General features: G+C 40.4%; 1 protein-coding gene across 3 annotated transcripts in view; it reads left to right on the forward strand.

Annotated features, from left to right (window-relative positions):
- Positions 1-18,286, forward strand: part of ADAMTS12 (ADAM metallopeptidase with thrombospondin type 1 motif 12) — a 196,397-nt gene that overhangs the window by 2,163 nt on the left and 175,948 nt on the right. For all 3 annotated transcript variants that reach the window (XM_075079144.1, XM_075079145.1, XM_075079147.1), the window contains exon 2: positions 3,015-3,376. In XM_075079144.1, the coding sequence (XP_074935245.1) occupies positions 3,015-3,376 (362 nt within the window). The remainder of the gene's footprint in view (positions 1-3,014; positions 3,377-18,286) is intronic.

Raw genomic sequence — 18,286 nt, forward strand, 5'->3', positions numbered from 1 at the left:
GTGAAACAAGAGTGAAGGGCCTGAGCCTTGCTTATCCCATCTGCCCAGAAAGGCAGACACTGTGATGGCGAGGCAAAGTGCTGACTTGAACGTGTCCTGCTCAGTGTACTGTTTTGGTCTTGCTCACAGCACCAATGTAAGCCGGTGTGCGCAGGCTGCAGTTGTGGAAACACAGAGCATTCTCTGGAGCTGCACAAGCTGACCAGGGAAGTCTTGTCTCTCCTGGCCTATAAATCCTGAGCGGTGCCACCTGACACTGGAGTGTTATACGTGGCCAAGGAGAACGACACTGTGGCATGCCAGCACCAAGGCTTGTCAGTGGCACTGGGGTAGATTCCCTCCATTTAATGTCTGCTGGCACTAAGTTTTATGAGAACCTGTGGTGTTTTAATATGAATTAATTGTTACTTCAGGAAAATTGAGGCAGTCAATGTTGAAGAATACAACCTTTATTCTTGTGCACTGTCGGTTGCATGTATTAAGTTATTCTGTTTGTTGCCTCTGCCCTCTGAGTGTTACTCTTCCCTAGAAGAGCAGGAAAGCATTGCCAAAACTGTACCTCCTGTCTTTGACTCTTCTTCAGCTAGAAAGGTCAAGTGGTATGTTAGGCTTAACACGGAGCTCAGTAAATCGTTCTGTTATTGGTAAGATTGCCTTTGCTAATCTCTACCCAACAGTCTTGATAACTTCTGCAAGTAATCATCATAAGTTTTATCTTTAGCCTCATCTTGTTAAACTTTGTTGTGTTGTAATCTTATTCCCTCTGGTCTTTTGGAAGCTTTTTAATAATTCATTTCTCCAGTTATATTACAGTATATTATTATTGCAGCATAATTCCCCTCTCCAGTGACTAGTATTCAGAAATGAGTATTTAAGCGGTGGGTGGAAGAAGTTAGACTTCACTGCTTTGATAATCCTGTTCCCACCACATGCTTAGGCATTGTTCTCCCTTTTACCGATGATGATGATGTCTAGTTTGCCTGAACCTCTACACACTAATTACTGTAGTGGTGAAATAAAAAACTTCATTGGATAGCTTGAAGTCCAAAACCGCAAGTCTTTGGTCTTGCATGGAGCTTAACAGTTAAGCCACAACAAATTAAGCTCAAGATATCAAGCAGAGGCAAATTGCACAGTGACAGCAAATGAGCGAGTTTTCCTTCAGGCATTTAATTTGATTATTTCATGAGTTGTACTGAAAACCAGAGAAATGAGGGCCTGATTTTGCAGTGTTCTCTGGTAGCCTGTCTTTGCTAGCACAATATAGGATGTGGGACTTCCCAGAAGTCTTACAATTCAACTGCTGCAGGTAAGCCATGTTTTTTGGGTGTGTTTCCTCTCTTGCCCCTGCCCATTTTTTGCTTCACTCGGGGGTGTGAGGAACAGGAAGACCTTGGTGTAGCTTCAGCTGCTAAATTGTCAGGCAGCTGGCACCTTTTGTGTTACCTACAGGCTGTGTAAACTGCAGGCATGAAAGTGTGGATTGCGTTTTCAGTATCTCAGTCCCCACTGTGCTTATGTGGACAAGGGCAGGAGGTGTGTCTCAGAACTTGCGCTAGGTGTTAGTCTCCGTGTTGTCAAGACCTGTCGTTGTGGAGATCTAAGGGCCCACCGCTGCAGCTTGTCCTGAAAAGGCACAAAGTCATTGTAGTCTGGTGGGAAAGCTGTATGCAAAAAATTCTGTTGTGTGTGAGAATAAGCTTGCTTCTGAAATAAAGGTGCTACTGAGACAAAGCCAAATTTCTTATGTAGTTTTGTATATGTGCTGGGAAGTGTGACTTTTGTGTGTTTTGTCTTGGGTTTTTTTGAATTGGGAGTGTTTCAGTGCACATGTCTCAGGGGTCCATGGTCTGAGGAAACATGAGCAGTCACATCTCATCTCATACTGCAGCTAATCAGGACAAAGGAGATGCATTCCTTCCTGAAGGGGATGAATCCAGACAGCTATCTGTCTGGGCGTGATTTATTCTGTGTGACTTTGAAGGTGCAGGCAGTGGAGACAGAATTATCTCCAGAAGGATTTTCTTACCAGTCCTAGGGAGAGTAAGTTGTTCTGGAAGCACCTGGAACAGGCTAATTGCTTTGTTAACCAGCTTAATTAATAAATGAGGTGTAGTCACTTCATGTATAAGAGGCTGGAACTTTGGGAATGAACAACAGCCTTGGGCAAAGAGGAGCTGGAATGACACGTATTCTCACAATTTCTTTTGGATGAAATATGTTCAGACTGTGATTTCTTGGGCTGAAGTCAAGTATGTCAGCGGAAGATCTGCCCCTTAGGTTATGAGTTCTTAGGGACTGGGTTTTACGTGGATTTATGTTATTTGCTTGGGGCTTTTGAGTTTTACACTAATTTTAAAAAAAAATTGGGAACAGGTGGTGTTTGTTCTTTGTCATAGCAGGAGACAAGAATACCAGTAACGCTTTCGTCCCATGCTACATCCTGACAAGTGAGGGGTACCCTGGTTGGAACCCATTGTACAAAAGGGCATGGTTACTTCATTCCCCTTCAAACCCTTCTTTGAAATTCCCTCCTCTGCTGCAACATCTACTAAAGATGATGCTACTGAGGTGCTATTGCTACAGTCTATCAAGCCAATTACTAGTGTTCTCTGCACCCATCCGTAGGGCTCTGTCTCCTTCTTCAGGTGGTCAGCTTTCTGGATGTGTGAGGATGATCTTGTTGATCGGAGCATTTTGTATTGGGGACCTAGGACAGAGAGGGTTCCCAGCTCTTGTGGTATTGGGAAGGGGTGTGTGTGTGACAGTCAATCATTTGTATGAACTGTGACAAAACATTTGAAAAGATGAATGTTTAGCTTCTACATTGAGCATCATAATGGGAGAGTAGAAAGCCCAAATGAGGATTGTATTGCATGATGGTCTGTGAACTGCCTGCCTTTGTGTTGGTAGGATGGTGTGGTGAATTACTGTCACTTTTGAGTTTCCTTTAAATCAGCTGAATAGGTTAGCACTCACCCTAGTTTTGCTTCTTTTTTTCCTCTTCCCCTCAGAGCAATTTATCAAGACATTGCCGGAATACCACGTGGTTGATCCAGCAAGAGTAGATGCAAGCGGGCATTTCCTTTCTTTTAATTTACACCACCAAATCTCAAACACAAAGAAGAAAAGAGATCTCAGCAAAAATGAAAATGTGGTATATTACAAAATTAACCATGAGGAGAAGGATCTGTATTTTAACTTGACTGCCCACATGGGATTTCTCTCCCATAACTACGTAGTGGAAAGGAGACGTGGCAACCACACTAATGCGAAGTTTGCAACTTGCCTGAGAGTTCCTTGCCACTTCATTGGGACAGTGTTGCAGCCAGGTTCTGGGAGTGGGACAGCAGCGATCAGCACTTGCAATGGTCTGGTAAGTGATGTGACCTTCACTGGGGTTCTGGACTAATTTTGGTGTCATTAGAATTGAGCTAAAGCATTAGTATATGAGTGTGTCTGGTAAGAAACAGAATGAGCCAATCTGGTATCTTACTGACATAGCGCTGTGAAAGAATTAGTTTAATACTATGGATGTCATTTGGAGTTTTGGAAGAGAGAATCAGAAGGTTGAAAGCTGATGCTGAGGACCCTTGGGGTTTACTTTTTGCTAGATTTTTTTCTGGTGGTCTGGACTGCACAGCTTTATCATTCGTATGGCTTGAAGCCATCCAAATATCCAGTCACTGCTTTGATCGCTTTTGAGTAACAAGTGATAGGACAAGAGTAAACGGCCTCAAGTTGCACCAGGGCAGGTCTAGATTAGATATTAGGAAAAATTTCTTTCCCAAAAGGGTTGTCAGGGATTGGAACAGGCTGCCCAAGGAGGTGGTAGAGTCACCATCCCTGGAGGTATTGAAAATACATGTAGATACATGTAGATGTGGCTCTTAGGGACACAGTTGAGTGGCAGACTTGGCAGTGCTGGGTTAACAGTTGGACTTGATGATCCTAAAGGTCTTTTCCAACCTAAATGATTCTGTGTTTCTGTGGCCTCCCATTAGTAGTTGGAGTGCCTTTGCTATGTATCTGGATGTGAGCTTCTGTTTTAGTTTCCTCTAACAGGCATGTAGCTCATGTGCACTGAAACTGCTCTGCAAATCAAACCAACTGGTGGTAGGTTGGGAAAACTGGGAGATTTGCTTCAGAACTGCACTGCAACTTCAGAAATAGATGACAGGGTGGAAGCAACCTTAGCCAGAGCTTTAAATTCAAACCTGACCTCTAAGGCATCCCTCATTCCAAAAAGCACTTTTAAGGGTAGAGCTTGAAGTCTTATATTTCTCAATGTAAGAGACAAGGAGGTGGAAATGTTACTTTTGCTGTGCTTTGTTTTTCAGCACTACCATACCTTGTGTTTGTAGTTTTAGAGGATAAGGCTGAGCCTGTATTGTCAGGGAGGGGAAGAAGAGACAAATGGCCTGAATGTGAAGGGGATGCTCTAGGGAGCTGTGTAAAATGGCATGTTTTCTGTGAGAAGCAAAATGCAAAGGATTTGTGGAGTGCGTAGCCAGAGGCGAAGTGTCTGCAGTGTGCATGTGCTCTAGTGCCTTTATCCCTGAGAGACAAATGGTAGTATTTGAAGGTGCATAGAGCAGTGCACTGATGCCTTTTGGCTAAAACATCTCAGTCTGCAACAGCCTAGGGACTGATGTTTCACTCTTGAGCCTGGACTCAACGCCAAGGTGAGTTACTGTAAAGTACATCCTTTCTCTGCCAGCCTGTCAATATCGAAGTATGTTCCTTGCTATTGAGGAGTATGAAGCTTTCAGGAATTTTGAAAAATCAGTGGGTTACGGAAGTATCCTGGCAGCCTACAAAAGGTAACATGAAGACAGCTCTGCTGTAAATAAAATGGGAAACTTTGGAATCATACAGAAGCGCTGATGACACTTTTGGCATGGTGCCTAGAGAAACAGAGCATTACTTGAGGTCAGAAGCTTCGATCCCACAGGCATGAAGATCAGGTGTTTCCCAAGTAATTCTTCCAATGGGCACCAACTTATCAAAACTTCCCTGAAACTTGTTATGGTCATACAGGGTCAGTAAGGAAAAGGAGATAGGATGATACGAGTAGTTCCTTTGGTTGCTTTGTCTTCTACTTTACCAGAATGTCTGTTAGTTTTCATTAGGGTGAGGACTTGAAAATGAGATGCTAGGTCTTCATTATGCCTTCTGAAGTATTTAGTCTGCAAAAAGGATTAAAAAAACCCCCCTGAACTTGCATTTTAAATTCAGCTTGGTACCACCCTTCAAACTGATCCTTTAATTTGGGTTACAAACTTTTTGAGGTTTACTTTGATTTCAAGGTTTGTGAAATAATGCTAGAATATGGGCTTGGGGATTCTTTCTTTTTGACAAAACACTTGATTGGAAAAATACTGTTGTGGTTTCTTCCTCTATCCCCACCCCAAACTGAAACGTTGAAAATACAGAATCATAAATTATTTCAGGTTGAAAGCGACCTGTGGGAAAAAAACATGATGGTTTTGTTGCGATGATTTTTGAAGTCCGGAAGTCACTGCTCTGAAGAGGTTGCAGTAAGAGTTGGGTCTGAATCTCTTAATTCCTCTGAGTGCCACAAGCTGGGGAAAGGTGATTTAGCTTGCCTTTCCTCTGAAAGTTTTCCAAAAGATCCAGAGTCATATGAAAACATTTATTAATGAATAGTTTTCCCACCATTGAGAAATACTGTCTGGTTTCCAGGATAAAAACCTGATGTTTCTGAAACTGTTTGTGGTGGTGTGCTGTGTCCTGAGCTAATGGTAAATTATTTCCATCCTGGAGATCCCCCCCTCTTTTTTTTTGTGTGTGTGTGTGTATGTTTTTTTTTTCCTCCAGGGATGTGTTCTGTTTCTCCATTGAAAAGAATTTTTCTGTTTATTCTTATGAGGGAGGGAAGGAGACTGGGAATAGAGAAGCACCATGGAAGTAGAACAAATTGTTTGATACACTAAGAACCTGTCCCATGAGAAATTGTAACCTTGTTAACTGTAGGAGATTAATTCTAAACTACCTGATAAAAAGAATTATATAAATTAACTAATTGCACAGGGCAAGTTGATAACGATCCTCAGGGCTGAGACAGGAACAAGAGGAAGATAATAAAATGGTGTGTTGAAAGGTGCCGGCTTCCCAGAATATGCTTTGGCATGGGTCATCACCTGTGACAGCCTGTGTGCTTTGGCAAATGGATCCCAATAAAACTTAGCTCCTCAGCCCACCACAGTGAGCTGGCAGAGTGCTGATATGCTCAAGCCTCATAACCCAGGAGCTGGTAAGAACCAATATCTTAGCCTTTAAATATGGGGAACAGGAATATTAGTGATGTTCCTTTCCTGATGCTGCTTTGGCTTGACAGCTCAGGTACATTATAAAATGATAAACATACTGTGCTTTTTTTCCCTGTGGAGATGGTCTTTAATAAGCTAAATGAAGCAGCAATTTACCATAGTAATAAGGGACAGGAAGTGTGTGATCTCTAAACTGCTAACTTTTGGCTTTCTTAATGATAGGAGCTGGTAAAAAAAATTCTAATACTGGAAAATACTGATCTGTTTAAACAAATATGTTTTACTGGAATATCCGTTTTGTTGACATTTTTAGTGGGAAATGTTTGTAATGTTATCTTGTAATTCTGTCCAAGTGAATTGCTTAACAATATGTCATCTTTTGCAACACTGCCCCTCCCATTATCAACCCCCCACCTCAAAAAAATTTTGGCCTGCAGTGGGGCAAAATAAAATCCTAAAGATGGGTCAGGAATCCCAGTTTTAGTCCTCTTTCCAGAATGACTTCCCCTCATGTGAAGTCTGTTTCCTTCATATTTGAAAATTCCTGAATTTCCCATATAATAGCAGTGTATAAGAACAAAACAAAGATGTGTGGTGTAGATTTGTGTTCTCTTGTGAAGTTCACTCACACACAGCACTGAAAGTATAGAAAACTTATAAATAGATTTTTATCTCCCTTCTGTTTTTACTTCGAAATATATTCCTGCTCCCATTGGCATTACATGGGCATCACTCATGTAGCAAAGATATAACTCTTACTATTCATTTTTATTCATGACAGTCTTCAAAATCAAATGATTTCTGCATAAATAAAATGGATGGTGATGAGAAGATGCAGTTTTCAGAGGGGCATCTGTTTGACTAAATCATATTGACAAGCAATTGAAAAAAAACCAAAGTGACACTTTCAGAATGTGAGAAACAGCTTTTTGCCATCAGTGCTTCTCCAGGTGGATAGAATGTTGCTTTTTCAGCTATAATGTCATCATAGTTAGGAATTGCAGCATCTCCTTCCTTGTTCTGGAAACAAAGTATGCCAATGTCTTACAAATGTCATTTTCCTATGTATTTATGTGTTCCCAAAATGGCCTGCAAGGGCAAATAACAGAGTGACAGATTTCAGATACAAGAATGGGAGGATCAGTCATTGTATGACATTGTACTTTTTTAAAAATGTAAATATGTCTCTAATTTCAGAAGTATATGTGGAAACAGACGGCTATGTTCATAAAGGAATTTAGGGAGAATTGGACAAGAAGTTAAAGAGGACATACTAGCAGAGATTTGGAGGAACTAAACTGTATTTCGTAATCCATTTTCCTTCTAACACCTTGTGATACCCTTGTTTCCCTTTCACGCTAAATAGGTCATGACCTTCTTAACAGGTTGAAGAACATGATGCTGCTCTGTCTCTTCTTCTTTGGGTCAGTTGTCTAGTTAAGTCTTTTGCACTTCTGGATCTTGTTGAATAATGCATGAAACTTTGTTAACATCGGAAGAGTGGGGCAGATCTTGCTGTTTATTTTGGGTCATGGTTGGAGGAGAAAACCCCAGAGAGGAAGTTGCTACTGGAACACCAGGAACAGATCAAACTGTGGCACTTTGGAAGAGAACAGGTGTGAAATGTCTTAGGTACAGGAAAGTTTCTGAGAGGAAGTAAAAGGAGAAAATAGTTTCTTTTTTGCTTCTCTCAGTGGAAATAATATTTGGATTTGTCTTGGCAGGCTATTTAGGGCACACTTCTAATAATGCTTTATGTTTCCACAGTGGTTTTCCACAGAAGATTATAATGAACTTTTCCAAATGCTAATGCCTTAATTTTCAGTTGTGTGTTAGTCCTGAGATCCCTTGTGTTGTAGTGGTAGTGTCAGCTTGTCCCCTCAGTAGGGCTAGGAGGGAGCAAAGCTCAGTGAAGTCAAATGAATACCCTAGGTTTATGCACGGAGTCCTATAGAGCTGGAAGAAGATTTTTCTCAGCTAGTCTATGCTTTTCATTAGGAACAAGGCCCTCTTTTATTCATTACTAACACAGACATTGTTTAGAGTATTTTTAGATGACAGAGCATCATTAAGGCTTTGTTTCCTTGACATTTGTTTACTGTGTAGAGCTATCAATGGACAGTTGCTTCTAGTAATACTTTTATCTTCAAAGGCTATACCAGCATTAGCAGGGAAATGGCAGAAGGGTGGAAAAACATTAGTATGGAAATGGAGAACAATCTGTACACATGTACCTGGTAAGCTCCTGGCCATACTGGGCCTTGTGTAGCACTGTGGACAGATTGTGCTTTGACTGTCTTGGGCTGGTCAGAGGGGCTGCCTCTGCCCTCATGGGCATCAGTGTTTACAAGAAGTGCGGTTGTTGTCTGCTGCCCAGGCAACAGCAATGCAGCACAAAGTCACCAAGCACTGTCGGTTTATTAATTCCCCCTCCCAAAATCCAGTTACTGCAGAACACTTCTGTTTCTTGGCAATGACAGACATATGCAACAAACCTGGTGGCTGCGCCATACCCTGGTGATCTGTAGAAAGCTGAGTCAAGTCTGCTGCCTGGGCTCAGGATATTTGAAATGTTCCCCCCACCTCAGTTCTTTCCTTTGTGCCCAGCCACAGTCAAGGCAGCCCTCTGTGAATGTTTAGTTGTGGCTGTATGGCTCTTTTCTCTTTATATGGCAGCTGGTGGGAGGTGCTCCAAGTGGGACCTCTCTCAGCAGATCTGGTCTACCCTGATACATGTGGCAAGTCAATCACTGAAAAGGGGAATGATGGCTGAATTCTGCTTCAGTGTAACCATTCTCCTTATTGCAGGATGTCACCAGTATAAGAAGCCTAAGAATGAGCTCTGGTACTTATGCAGTGTCACCTATATTCTTAATCTGGTCCATTCAATGTAGCGTAAAGTCCACCAGTGGCATTTTACCTGTTGCAGACTTGCTTTGGTTTTAGCGAATTCAGCATGATCTCTGTTCTCCTGCTACACGCCAAGAAGCTTTTCTAGTTAATGTAGGATGCCTTTTCCATGCTGACCCATGTTATCATCTTATGATCTGTCCCATGTTGAACAGTTCTATGCAGGTACTCTAACAGTACTTTAGTGGTAGTGTGCCCTATAAAAGCAGTCTAATACTACTGTTTGGACTTTCTTGTAGGTATGGAAAGCTTGCATCAGGGTGTTGGACTACTCGATATTTTCCTTAGTTGAGGTTTAGGGATAAAGGAATCTTTACTTTAAAACAGTTTTATAATATTTTGTTCCAAATTAATGGAAGAATAAAATGCATTGCTAAGCTTTTTTGTCTGCTTCTGTATGTCCCAATTTGTGAGGCTGGTTGGTTATTAACAAGTTGTTAACATGTTGTTAAAGGTACTACCAGAGCTCTCCAAAGCTGCTGCCCTACACAATTCATTGATATAGCCCAGAAAAATTACCATATCTTTATATTCCCTTGTGGTATGTCTGCAACCAACAGATATTCTTCTACATCGAATGGGGGTGGTTTTCGATTATTTTAAGTGACTAAGTATGTGGCAGTGCAGAAATAAACTTAAGGAAAGGGGAGATGTAACCTTTTCTTCAGTTGTACTTGTGACCACCTGAAACTGGGTTCAGCACTGATCCCTGACATAGAATTGTAAAGCCCTAGGACATGTTTGGATACGTGTGTTGTTTTGATCGCTGTTATTTTAAGAGATGAATTGGGGTGTGTTCCTATAGTGCTACCTCAAATAAATTAATTCCATTCTGGGAACAAGGGTACTGGGAGACAGATACACTAGTGCTTCTTCAGTGGTCTCTTCCCCTTCACTCCTTGCTCTCCTTGCCTCCTCTAAGAGAGTACTATACAGCCATTCCTCTACTGTGTAGTACATGCTGGGTGCTGTTTGTGGTTGGAAGTATGGCAGGTGGCCCTGTCTGCCAGTCGTGTCTTCCGATTTAGATGTCAGTGACATTGACATTTCTGCAGCAGCCTCTTTTGTTTTGTTCATCTAGTGTTAATCTGCTGGACTATGCGTAGGAATAAGGTGTTTGGAGAATGCCAGGCATGAAAGCAAGCTGCCAGCCTTTTCCTTGGGGTTAGGAACGTTGTGATTTGGCTTGTTCTGGCATGTGTAAAGAAGTAAAGACCTGGTAAATAACTCTGTTGTGTATCTGCTGTATGTTTCTTCTCTTAGGCAGTAGTATGGAAAATACCATAAGTAGAAAAATTTACACTGAAGGATCCCTGTGCATCTGTTCTATGTCATACTTGGTTTGCCTGTTTTCTTCATGTAATAATAAATATCTGGATATTCTTGCCTGGCTAGTGTTGTGGTTGTGTTGTGTGGTTTTGGGTTATTTTGAAGATGATCCAAAGATAGCATGTGTAGTGGTGGTTTTTTGTTTGGTTTGTTGTTTGGCTTTTTTTGCCCCCAACAGGTTCATCATTCAAACTTTGATTAGTATTTGTTGCAGTACTTCAACATCCATCCTTTTGCTTTGTGTTTGAACTTCAATATCCATCTGCCAGCTCCCTTCCCCCAGTCTTTTGTCTGCAAAAATACTCTAATTGACAGGTCAAATGAATCTCATCAGTGATCTCAATACATGAGAATCCGGCTGTGTCTGTGGCTCCTGGTCTTGGCCTTGTCACCTTTAACCAAAATGAAGTTATTAGCCCAGAAATTGGGTATGGCTGGAGTTTTTAACGTAGTTGTTATGTTTCAGTGGAACAGTCATTGAAGGGGTAGGTTAAAATAAGGATTAGTCAGCATGAGCTGGTTTAATGGAGAACCCAGGATTAGAATGTCTGGCTCCCTTAAGATAACTTTTTTTTTGAGAATATGAAAGACAGACTCTTTTATATATATATATAGTCTTAAGGCTTACTCTCTTGTTTAAATCTGTACCTACTTATTTGCTAATTACTTAGGAATATTGTTAGTATATAGAGCTGTCAATGATGGTTCCAGTTTCCATGAGTCTTTTTAATGAATCTTCTAAGTACGTGTGTATGTCTCTTTTTTTTTTTTTTTCCTGAAAGTCTTCATTCATAATTTCATGAGTGTGGTGTTTTTTATAAAAAGTGTCTCATTTACCAAGGAAAAGCTGTGGGATTGTGACTTCAAGCTATAGGTTCAGAACCTAGAAGTAAAAAATATCCATAACATCTATTTTGCCTTGATTCTTTATAATGTGAGTTTTTGAAGACAGTCTGTTCTCTTGTGTCTTCTAGTATCTTTTGAAATTGTTGGCCAAATTCAGCCCAATCTGCAAGAGGAATGGAGGTATCAAAGCCATTAAGTTCTTATGAATTTTGCAGGTAAAGGTGGGAACTTTTGGTCAGTGAAATGATGGATTAACACACGCAGATTGACCAGTGGCTCAGCACAACTCTAAGTTGTTACTGAGCAGGGTGCAGTGCCACCCTTAGCCCAGCTGATAGTGAGGCTTGCTGAAAGATTCAGGAGAGATTGGAGAAAATTACTTTAATTGAGGAAATGGAGCACATGTGAGAAGCAAATCTGTGGGGAAAGGAGGTGTTGATAGTTCTGCTGTTCATAGAAACTCTTTTTTCTCTTTATCCATTTTCATGATGCTGAAAGGAAAAGTCCATCTTGGAAGTAAACAGAATTTTTTGCACTGGTTGCCATATTAACAATGTGCTGTACCTGCTGCCCATCACAGCTCATGCTCTGTATGTAATTGTTAATGATGAGCAGAAGAGGGGAAGAACTGAATCCTTTCTACATACCTGGTCAGTGATGCATATAATGTGACATTAATAGGGACAAATCTTGCCAATTGCATGCCTTATTGTCTAGCTGTTAAAAAAAAAATAACCAAGAAAAGCCTGTCTTGCTCTTGTTCTGAGCAGACAAAAATTAAGAGAATGTTAGGTGGTGAAGAATGTTAGGTGGTTAACAGCAACGGGGATGTAAACAACAGACCCAAATAGTCTGTCTACTGCTTGCACTTAGAAGATAGATGGGCTAGTGGTATTTTACAGCAGCTGTGTGAGCCTGACTTCTGGCACCAGCTGAAAACCAGCAGCCTGAAGTTCACGTCCTGCCTCTTCAATTCTCTTTGTTGGTCAGAGAGGAGCAGCTGCAGTTCTTGAGCAGCATCAGCATCAGGGCTTGGTTATATATACATGTATATTAGAGACACACACCTATGCAAATCTCTCTATATATGTAGCTCTGTCATTGCAGAACAGTTACACTGCAGCTAGGGCTCTCGGTTTCAGACCCATGCTGTGTGCTGAGAGGGCTTCTTTGCTGTTGCATGCATTGGGTATTACCAATCCATGGCCAAATATATTGGGTTTCTCCAGAAACTGGCACTTAACAATGGACTTTCCCAATCCATTTGTAAATTGCAACAGAATATAAGTATTTACTAATTTAGGCTGGGATATTTATGCACTTTATATACACACTGGCTCCAGGACATGCTCTGGAGAAAGACTGATCTGAAATTGCAAGCTTTAAAAATAAATAAGTAAGTAGTAATAAAAAAGGCTGGCTGTCTTGACTAAACATTTGCTATGTTTAAACATGTCTATTGTGCATTCCAGTTCTCATGGCAAACATCAAGTCCCTAATAAACTGCTTAGGCTAGTTGACGCATGGACATCCCAAGAATATATCTAAATCTGTTGTAGTTGTAACTCACACCAAAGGCTCGTGCAGACACTGTTTTTGATTTGAAGTTTTCTTGTGTTCAAAATCCACTCTTTTTCAGTTTTTAAATATATTTATATTTAAACCAAAGATGATTCTAAATGCTGAGGCAGAACTTCAATATCTGTTTATTTGGACGCAATGTTAACTCTGTTTCCTTATGTAGAACATTCATGGACCTAATCTGGTTAAAATCATAAGAAGTGGAGACTGTGGATAGAGTAAATATCTGTCTTACCCAGCACCCTCTGTCCAACAATGACTAAGTAAATATCTAGGGAAGAGTAAGAACAGAGTAGTAGAACACCTCCCTGTGTTCATCCTTGCTTCTGTTTTCAGCTCGGATGAAATTTCTTGATATGGGTATGTTTTCTTTGTTGAGCATCTATTGATAGATTAGGCTTTCACATACTTTCTTGGTCTCCCCTGAGTCACTTGGTACTAGAAGCATGAATCTTTACTATGAATTATAATACTTAAAAATGGATTGAGGTGTATCTTTTGGTTTTTGCTAGTGTTTTGTCAGCTTCATTTGCTGATTCCTGAAGCTATTGTCTTGGATGAGACAGTGAAGGGTGAAACACTGAGCACAGTGTTAGAGATGGTTTACTCAGTGGCATAGTGTATTCTTCACTACTTTTTTATTTCTTGGTAATTCTGAACACTTGACACAGCCTTTTTGTATAGCTGTTGAGAGGGGATTGTTATATAGTTCCAAATATTTTTTCCCATGAAAATAGCGGCTCAGGTTCCTGTAGGAATTCAGATTATTTCTCTATTGCCTTTTTCCCTTCACCATGCCACGCTTTATCAATTTTCATTAATGCACAGTGAATTACATCTTCCTTCTTGTCCAGATGCTCAGGCTCAGGAGAGCTTTCTCAAGTTCATCAGTCGTCCTTCCCTGAATAACTTCTTATATCTGTGTTATATCCTGTCTAACAGACTCTAAACTAATTTTTAATGTAAGAACAAAGAAAGTTGCTGTGGTGAAAAAATTCTTTATGTTCTTTTGCAACATTGCTAACATGACCATAGCTCTGTGTTTGGATATGTTTGGGAGTAGCAAGGAACGGTAATGCTCCCTCGCCCTCACACTGGTGCTTGGCACTGCTGCTTCCCAGGCCTGGGAAGCATCAGACAGGGGAAGGTGAGCTTATACAGCATGAAGGAGTCGCTATGGCTGGCCCTGTGTGCTAGGAAACACGTGTTCAGAATGCGCTTCAGCCAAAAGCGAGGAGACCAAAACATGAGGTTGTTCCTTCAGTCTCCATCTGGAGGTAATGTAATGTGTGCCCCTTGCTCTGGACTATATTGGAGATTGAGAGTTCAGGTGTTATCAGTATCAAACTGAAAAAAAGTATTATTTAGTACAAATAGGACTGAGTCTTACATCTTATGTGGGTGGGAAGGACTGTTTTTCATAAGGTGGATTTCTTAATATGCCTTTTCTTTAGCAGATTTGCGTATAAAGAAGCACTTCTGACAGTGCAGAATGCTGGCAGATGGCTGACAAACTACCCAGGGTGGTGCCATATAGAATAAAACCAGTGGACCCCTGCAGCCTGCCTCACAGAGAGCACGGGAGGCAAAAAGCATTTGGAGAGCTCTCTGGGATGAGCATGTAGGTTTCCAATCTGCTGTTTCTTCAGGAAAGGGAAAATTTTATGTCTTGGAGAAAAGACTTCCAGATGTGATTTATGACTAATCACAGTGAATCCTGCCCTCAGATGCCTGGAGTGGTTGTCTTGTGTGTAGTCCCTGTTTCACCTTGGCAACTGAAGTTGGTGTAGTAGCCTCACTTCTTAGTCAATGGCTGTGTTCTTAAGCATTTTAATTGGAGCAGGGAAATGTAAGTGGAATAAAACTGCTTGTTGCAGCACCACTGGTGTGTTGTTTTGTTTTTTTTTCCCCTTGAGTGCTATGCAGCATGGTATAATATACCAGCTGCCAAAGTACATCTAAGTACATCTACCCTTGTGACTGCTGTATTTCATTTGCACTTTCCTCTAGCTATGTTCCTTTAGCCAACTTGGCTATGATAGCTGTCAGTGAAGACTTTTTATCTGTGGTTCTATTTTGACATAGAAGGTAATTTATGTATTGAAATGTTTGTAAAACAGGTATTAAATATGTAGTATTTGCCCTCCCCAGTCTTTCTGCTGTGTTAAGGTGGGCAAAACAATATGAGGAAGAAACTGTGCTTGTCTTAATGATGCATTGTATTTCATTAGGAAAAAAAAAAAGGAAAAAAAGAATGAATGTTGTGTTTATCAGCCTTTATTATCACTTCTTTTTCATGCTGGGATTCTCAGTTATCCTTCTGCTAGGGTGAAAAATAAGTCCTGTAAGTGCTGTGTTGAAAATAAGGTACTGGATCTAATACTAGGACTCATCTGTTGTAATTACTAGCAGTAATTTGTAACTACTAACTTGTGCTGGAGTTGCAGCTCTGATCTAATCCTGTAGATCTAGTGTGTCTGCTGCGGGTGTGTTTAACTGCTAAAAGGGAAGCTGCTTAAAAATTATGAAGGCTTAAAAAGAAACAGCTGGAGGGGTAAAATACACAAGTTGTATGGGGCTTATTTAATGGAAGCTTCTTGGAAGGTAAAGGGATAATTCATTATTATTGTCTTCATTCCTTTTTAAAAAAATCAAACATGAAAAGCTGGTGGGAATAAACAGCAAGAAGTAAAAGCAAGTAAAAGGAAAGCCAAAGTTTAGTCTTGCAAATGCAGTAATAATATTTGATGGAGGAAAAAAAAGAAAATTAACATACAAGCTGGTAAGATAACTGAAAAATTTGTTCCATAAGCAAAAACTGTCTTGAAGAAAAGCTTGTTAAGGGTGCACAAACTAGGAACTTTTTCAAGCACTTCAGAAACAGGAAGCCTTCTTGAGTTTCTGTTAGCAGAATGTGACTGAGGATAAAAAGTGGTTGAAATAGACAAGGCCATAGTGGAGAAGCTACATTATTTAATGAAAAACAACAAACCACTAAGACAAGATGCTGTTCAAAAGGAATGAATACAAAAATGCTGAATTACTAACTGTGAGACATAATATATCATTTAACTTGACCTTGGAAGGCGGGTAAGTATGCGGGCAATGAGTTACCTTGAATGGTAGAATAGTAAAAGGACTAAATTAGCAACTGATGGAGGAGAGCTCCAGCAAAGCAATGAGAAAGCAGCCTTTGACTCAAGAAGTCCCTACCCAGAAGATTGCCGGAACATCTGGAGGTCAGGGAACATGTCCTTTCGTCCTTGTACTGTTGCAGTTGTTTTGTAAGAACCCATTCTTCTTTGCTGCCAGAGGAGGGCTGCTGGGCTGAAGGGGTCTTTGTTTTAATCCAGTCTTTTCATTTTGTGTTCTTATGGCATAAGATGTGTAACAGGTTTTCACCAACCCAGCATATTTTTGCTCTAATTGTTAATATAGGTCCCCTTCTCTTGAAAGTTGTGTTGTGCATGGTATAGAAAACAAGAATTGGCTGCTGTTGCTGCTGTGAGATTTGAGGATTTCCTTTGAAAATAAGTTCTTTCTGGCTTTGTTTTCCGTATGAAATCTGGATGACCTTTGTTGCTCTTTGTCCTCGAAGGGCCTCATTAGATCTAAATCTGCGTTAAACAGTTTTGGACATGTCTCTAGTTGATACCAAAGCATTTGAATTCCATTGCCTACACATTTAACAACAGCTGTTGTCTTTTTCCTCATAACTCATAACCAAAGAGAGGAGCCATGTTTCTTCCCGTGACAAATTTATACATTGTGTCAATTCAGAGTGGCTCAGTACTTGCTGACAGCTTTTAACGTATCTTTATATAATCTAGTTAAATTACAGCCTGGTAGGAGAGGCTTGTCAAAAAATGGCAGCTGCATTTAACCTTTTTTGCATCACAATGCATAGAGGAAGCTAACTGCTATTTCTTCAATGTAGGACTCCAGTCCTAGCAGCCAGAAAAAAAAAGCGATAAATTAGAATAGTACAGGTTTCTCCTTACTTAGAGGATGCATGTTTCTTATTCTGTTGCTAGCTAAGCTACAAGGACAACATGCCACTTGTTCATTCAAATAAGTGTTCTCTTTTGAATGAGGAAATGGATTTCACTTGGCTTTGCAGAAGAGTTCGAAAGTCTTAGAATAGTAGCAATTCAGGAAAGATATGCCAAGCTAAATGACCATTACTGCTCCTGTGGGACGCAATGCATATCTAAGGAGGGAATGAAACTGGAGAGTGTAAATTAGCTCCAACTAACCGCAAAGCCCCTGCTTGCAGTATTAATCACTGTCTTCCAGGAAAAGAAGTAACTGTATTGAAAGAGAGACTAAATATGTAATGGCAGATCATCAGCTACACTGCTTTACCCAGGTGAGGTTTTAGGCCATCAAATTTTTGTTGCAGTGCTCTGAACTGCATTGTTGGTCATTAGAAAGGAATGTGATCTCCAAGCCAGCTGTGTTATCTTTTTGGCCATTTTTTTTTGTAATTAGGACATGTCTCCTTCCAGCAAGGTAGCCGAGAGGCTTTCGGCATAGCCTCTTTATGTCGTGGCTATGAATGTTGCTTTACACAGTACTTTTTCTAGTTAAGTTGATTTTCATAACACTTACAAAGAAATGTGTTCTGTAAAGAGCATGAATGATAGATATTTTAAAATATAAACCGGCCAAGTTTATTTATGTTGAGCCTCTTTATGGAGACTGAAGCTAGCCAAACCGAGTTGCATTTTTCATCCTTTGATAAGTGTTCTGTGTTTCTCCATTGCTAAGAATTTGTTCTCTGAAGAACTATGAAGAACCATCTACACTTGCATGGGAAGTCATTCTTCATCCGGACACTACAGTGTGAAGACTCAACATGCAGAATACAGGCACAGTGACATACAAAGCCTGTAAATGGATAAGTCTGGGGGGAGTTAAAGGTAAAAATTAGAAAACCAGATGAGGCATAACAGCTCAGACTATCAAAGGGATGGATTTCTGTTAAGTGTAGGAATTTGTGAATTTCCAGTCTGCCTTTGGCATTCCTGACTCTTAGCCCTCAATACAGGCTATTTTTGTGACTGAGCAAGCCACTTGGGTCCCATTTCTGTTCAAGTCAGGAGAACAGTCTGGTGCAGTTTAAACACAAAACAAAACCAAAACAGAACACATATCCCACCCCACCCAAAGGAAAAAACACCCGAAACCCAACCCCAAAGTAGAGCTTAGGGCCAATCTCTCTCTCTCTCTTTATTTATTTATTTATTTATTTACTTACTTATTTATTTATTTACTTATTTATTTAAAAACCTGCTCACAAGACAAGATGTCTTCAGTGTTTAACC

The sequence above is a fragment of the Phalacrocorax aristotelis genome, chromosome Z (assembly GCF_949628215.1).
Source record: "Phalacrocorax aristotelis chromosome Z, bGulAri2.1, whole genome shotgun sequence".
NCBI classification, from domain to species: domain Eukaryota; kingdom Metazoa; phylum Chordata; class Aves; order Suliformes; family Phalacrocoracidae; genus Phalacrocorax; species Phalacrocorax aristotelis.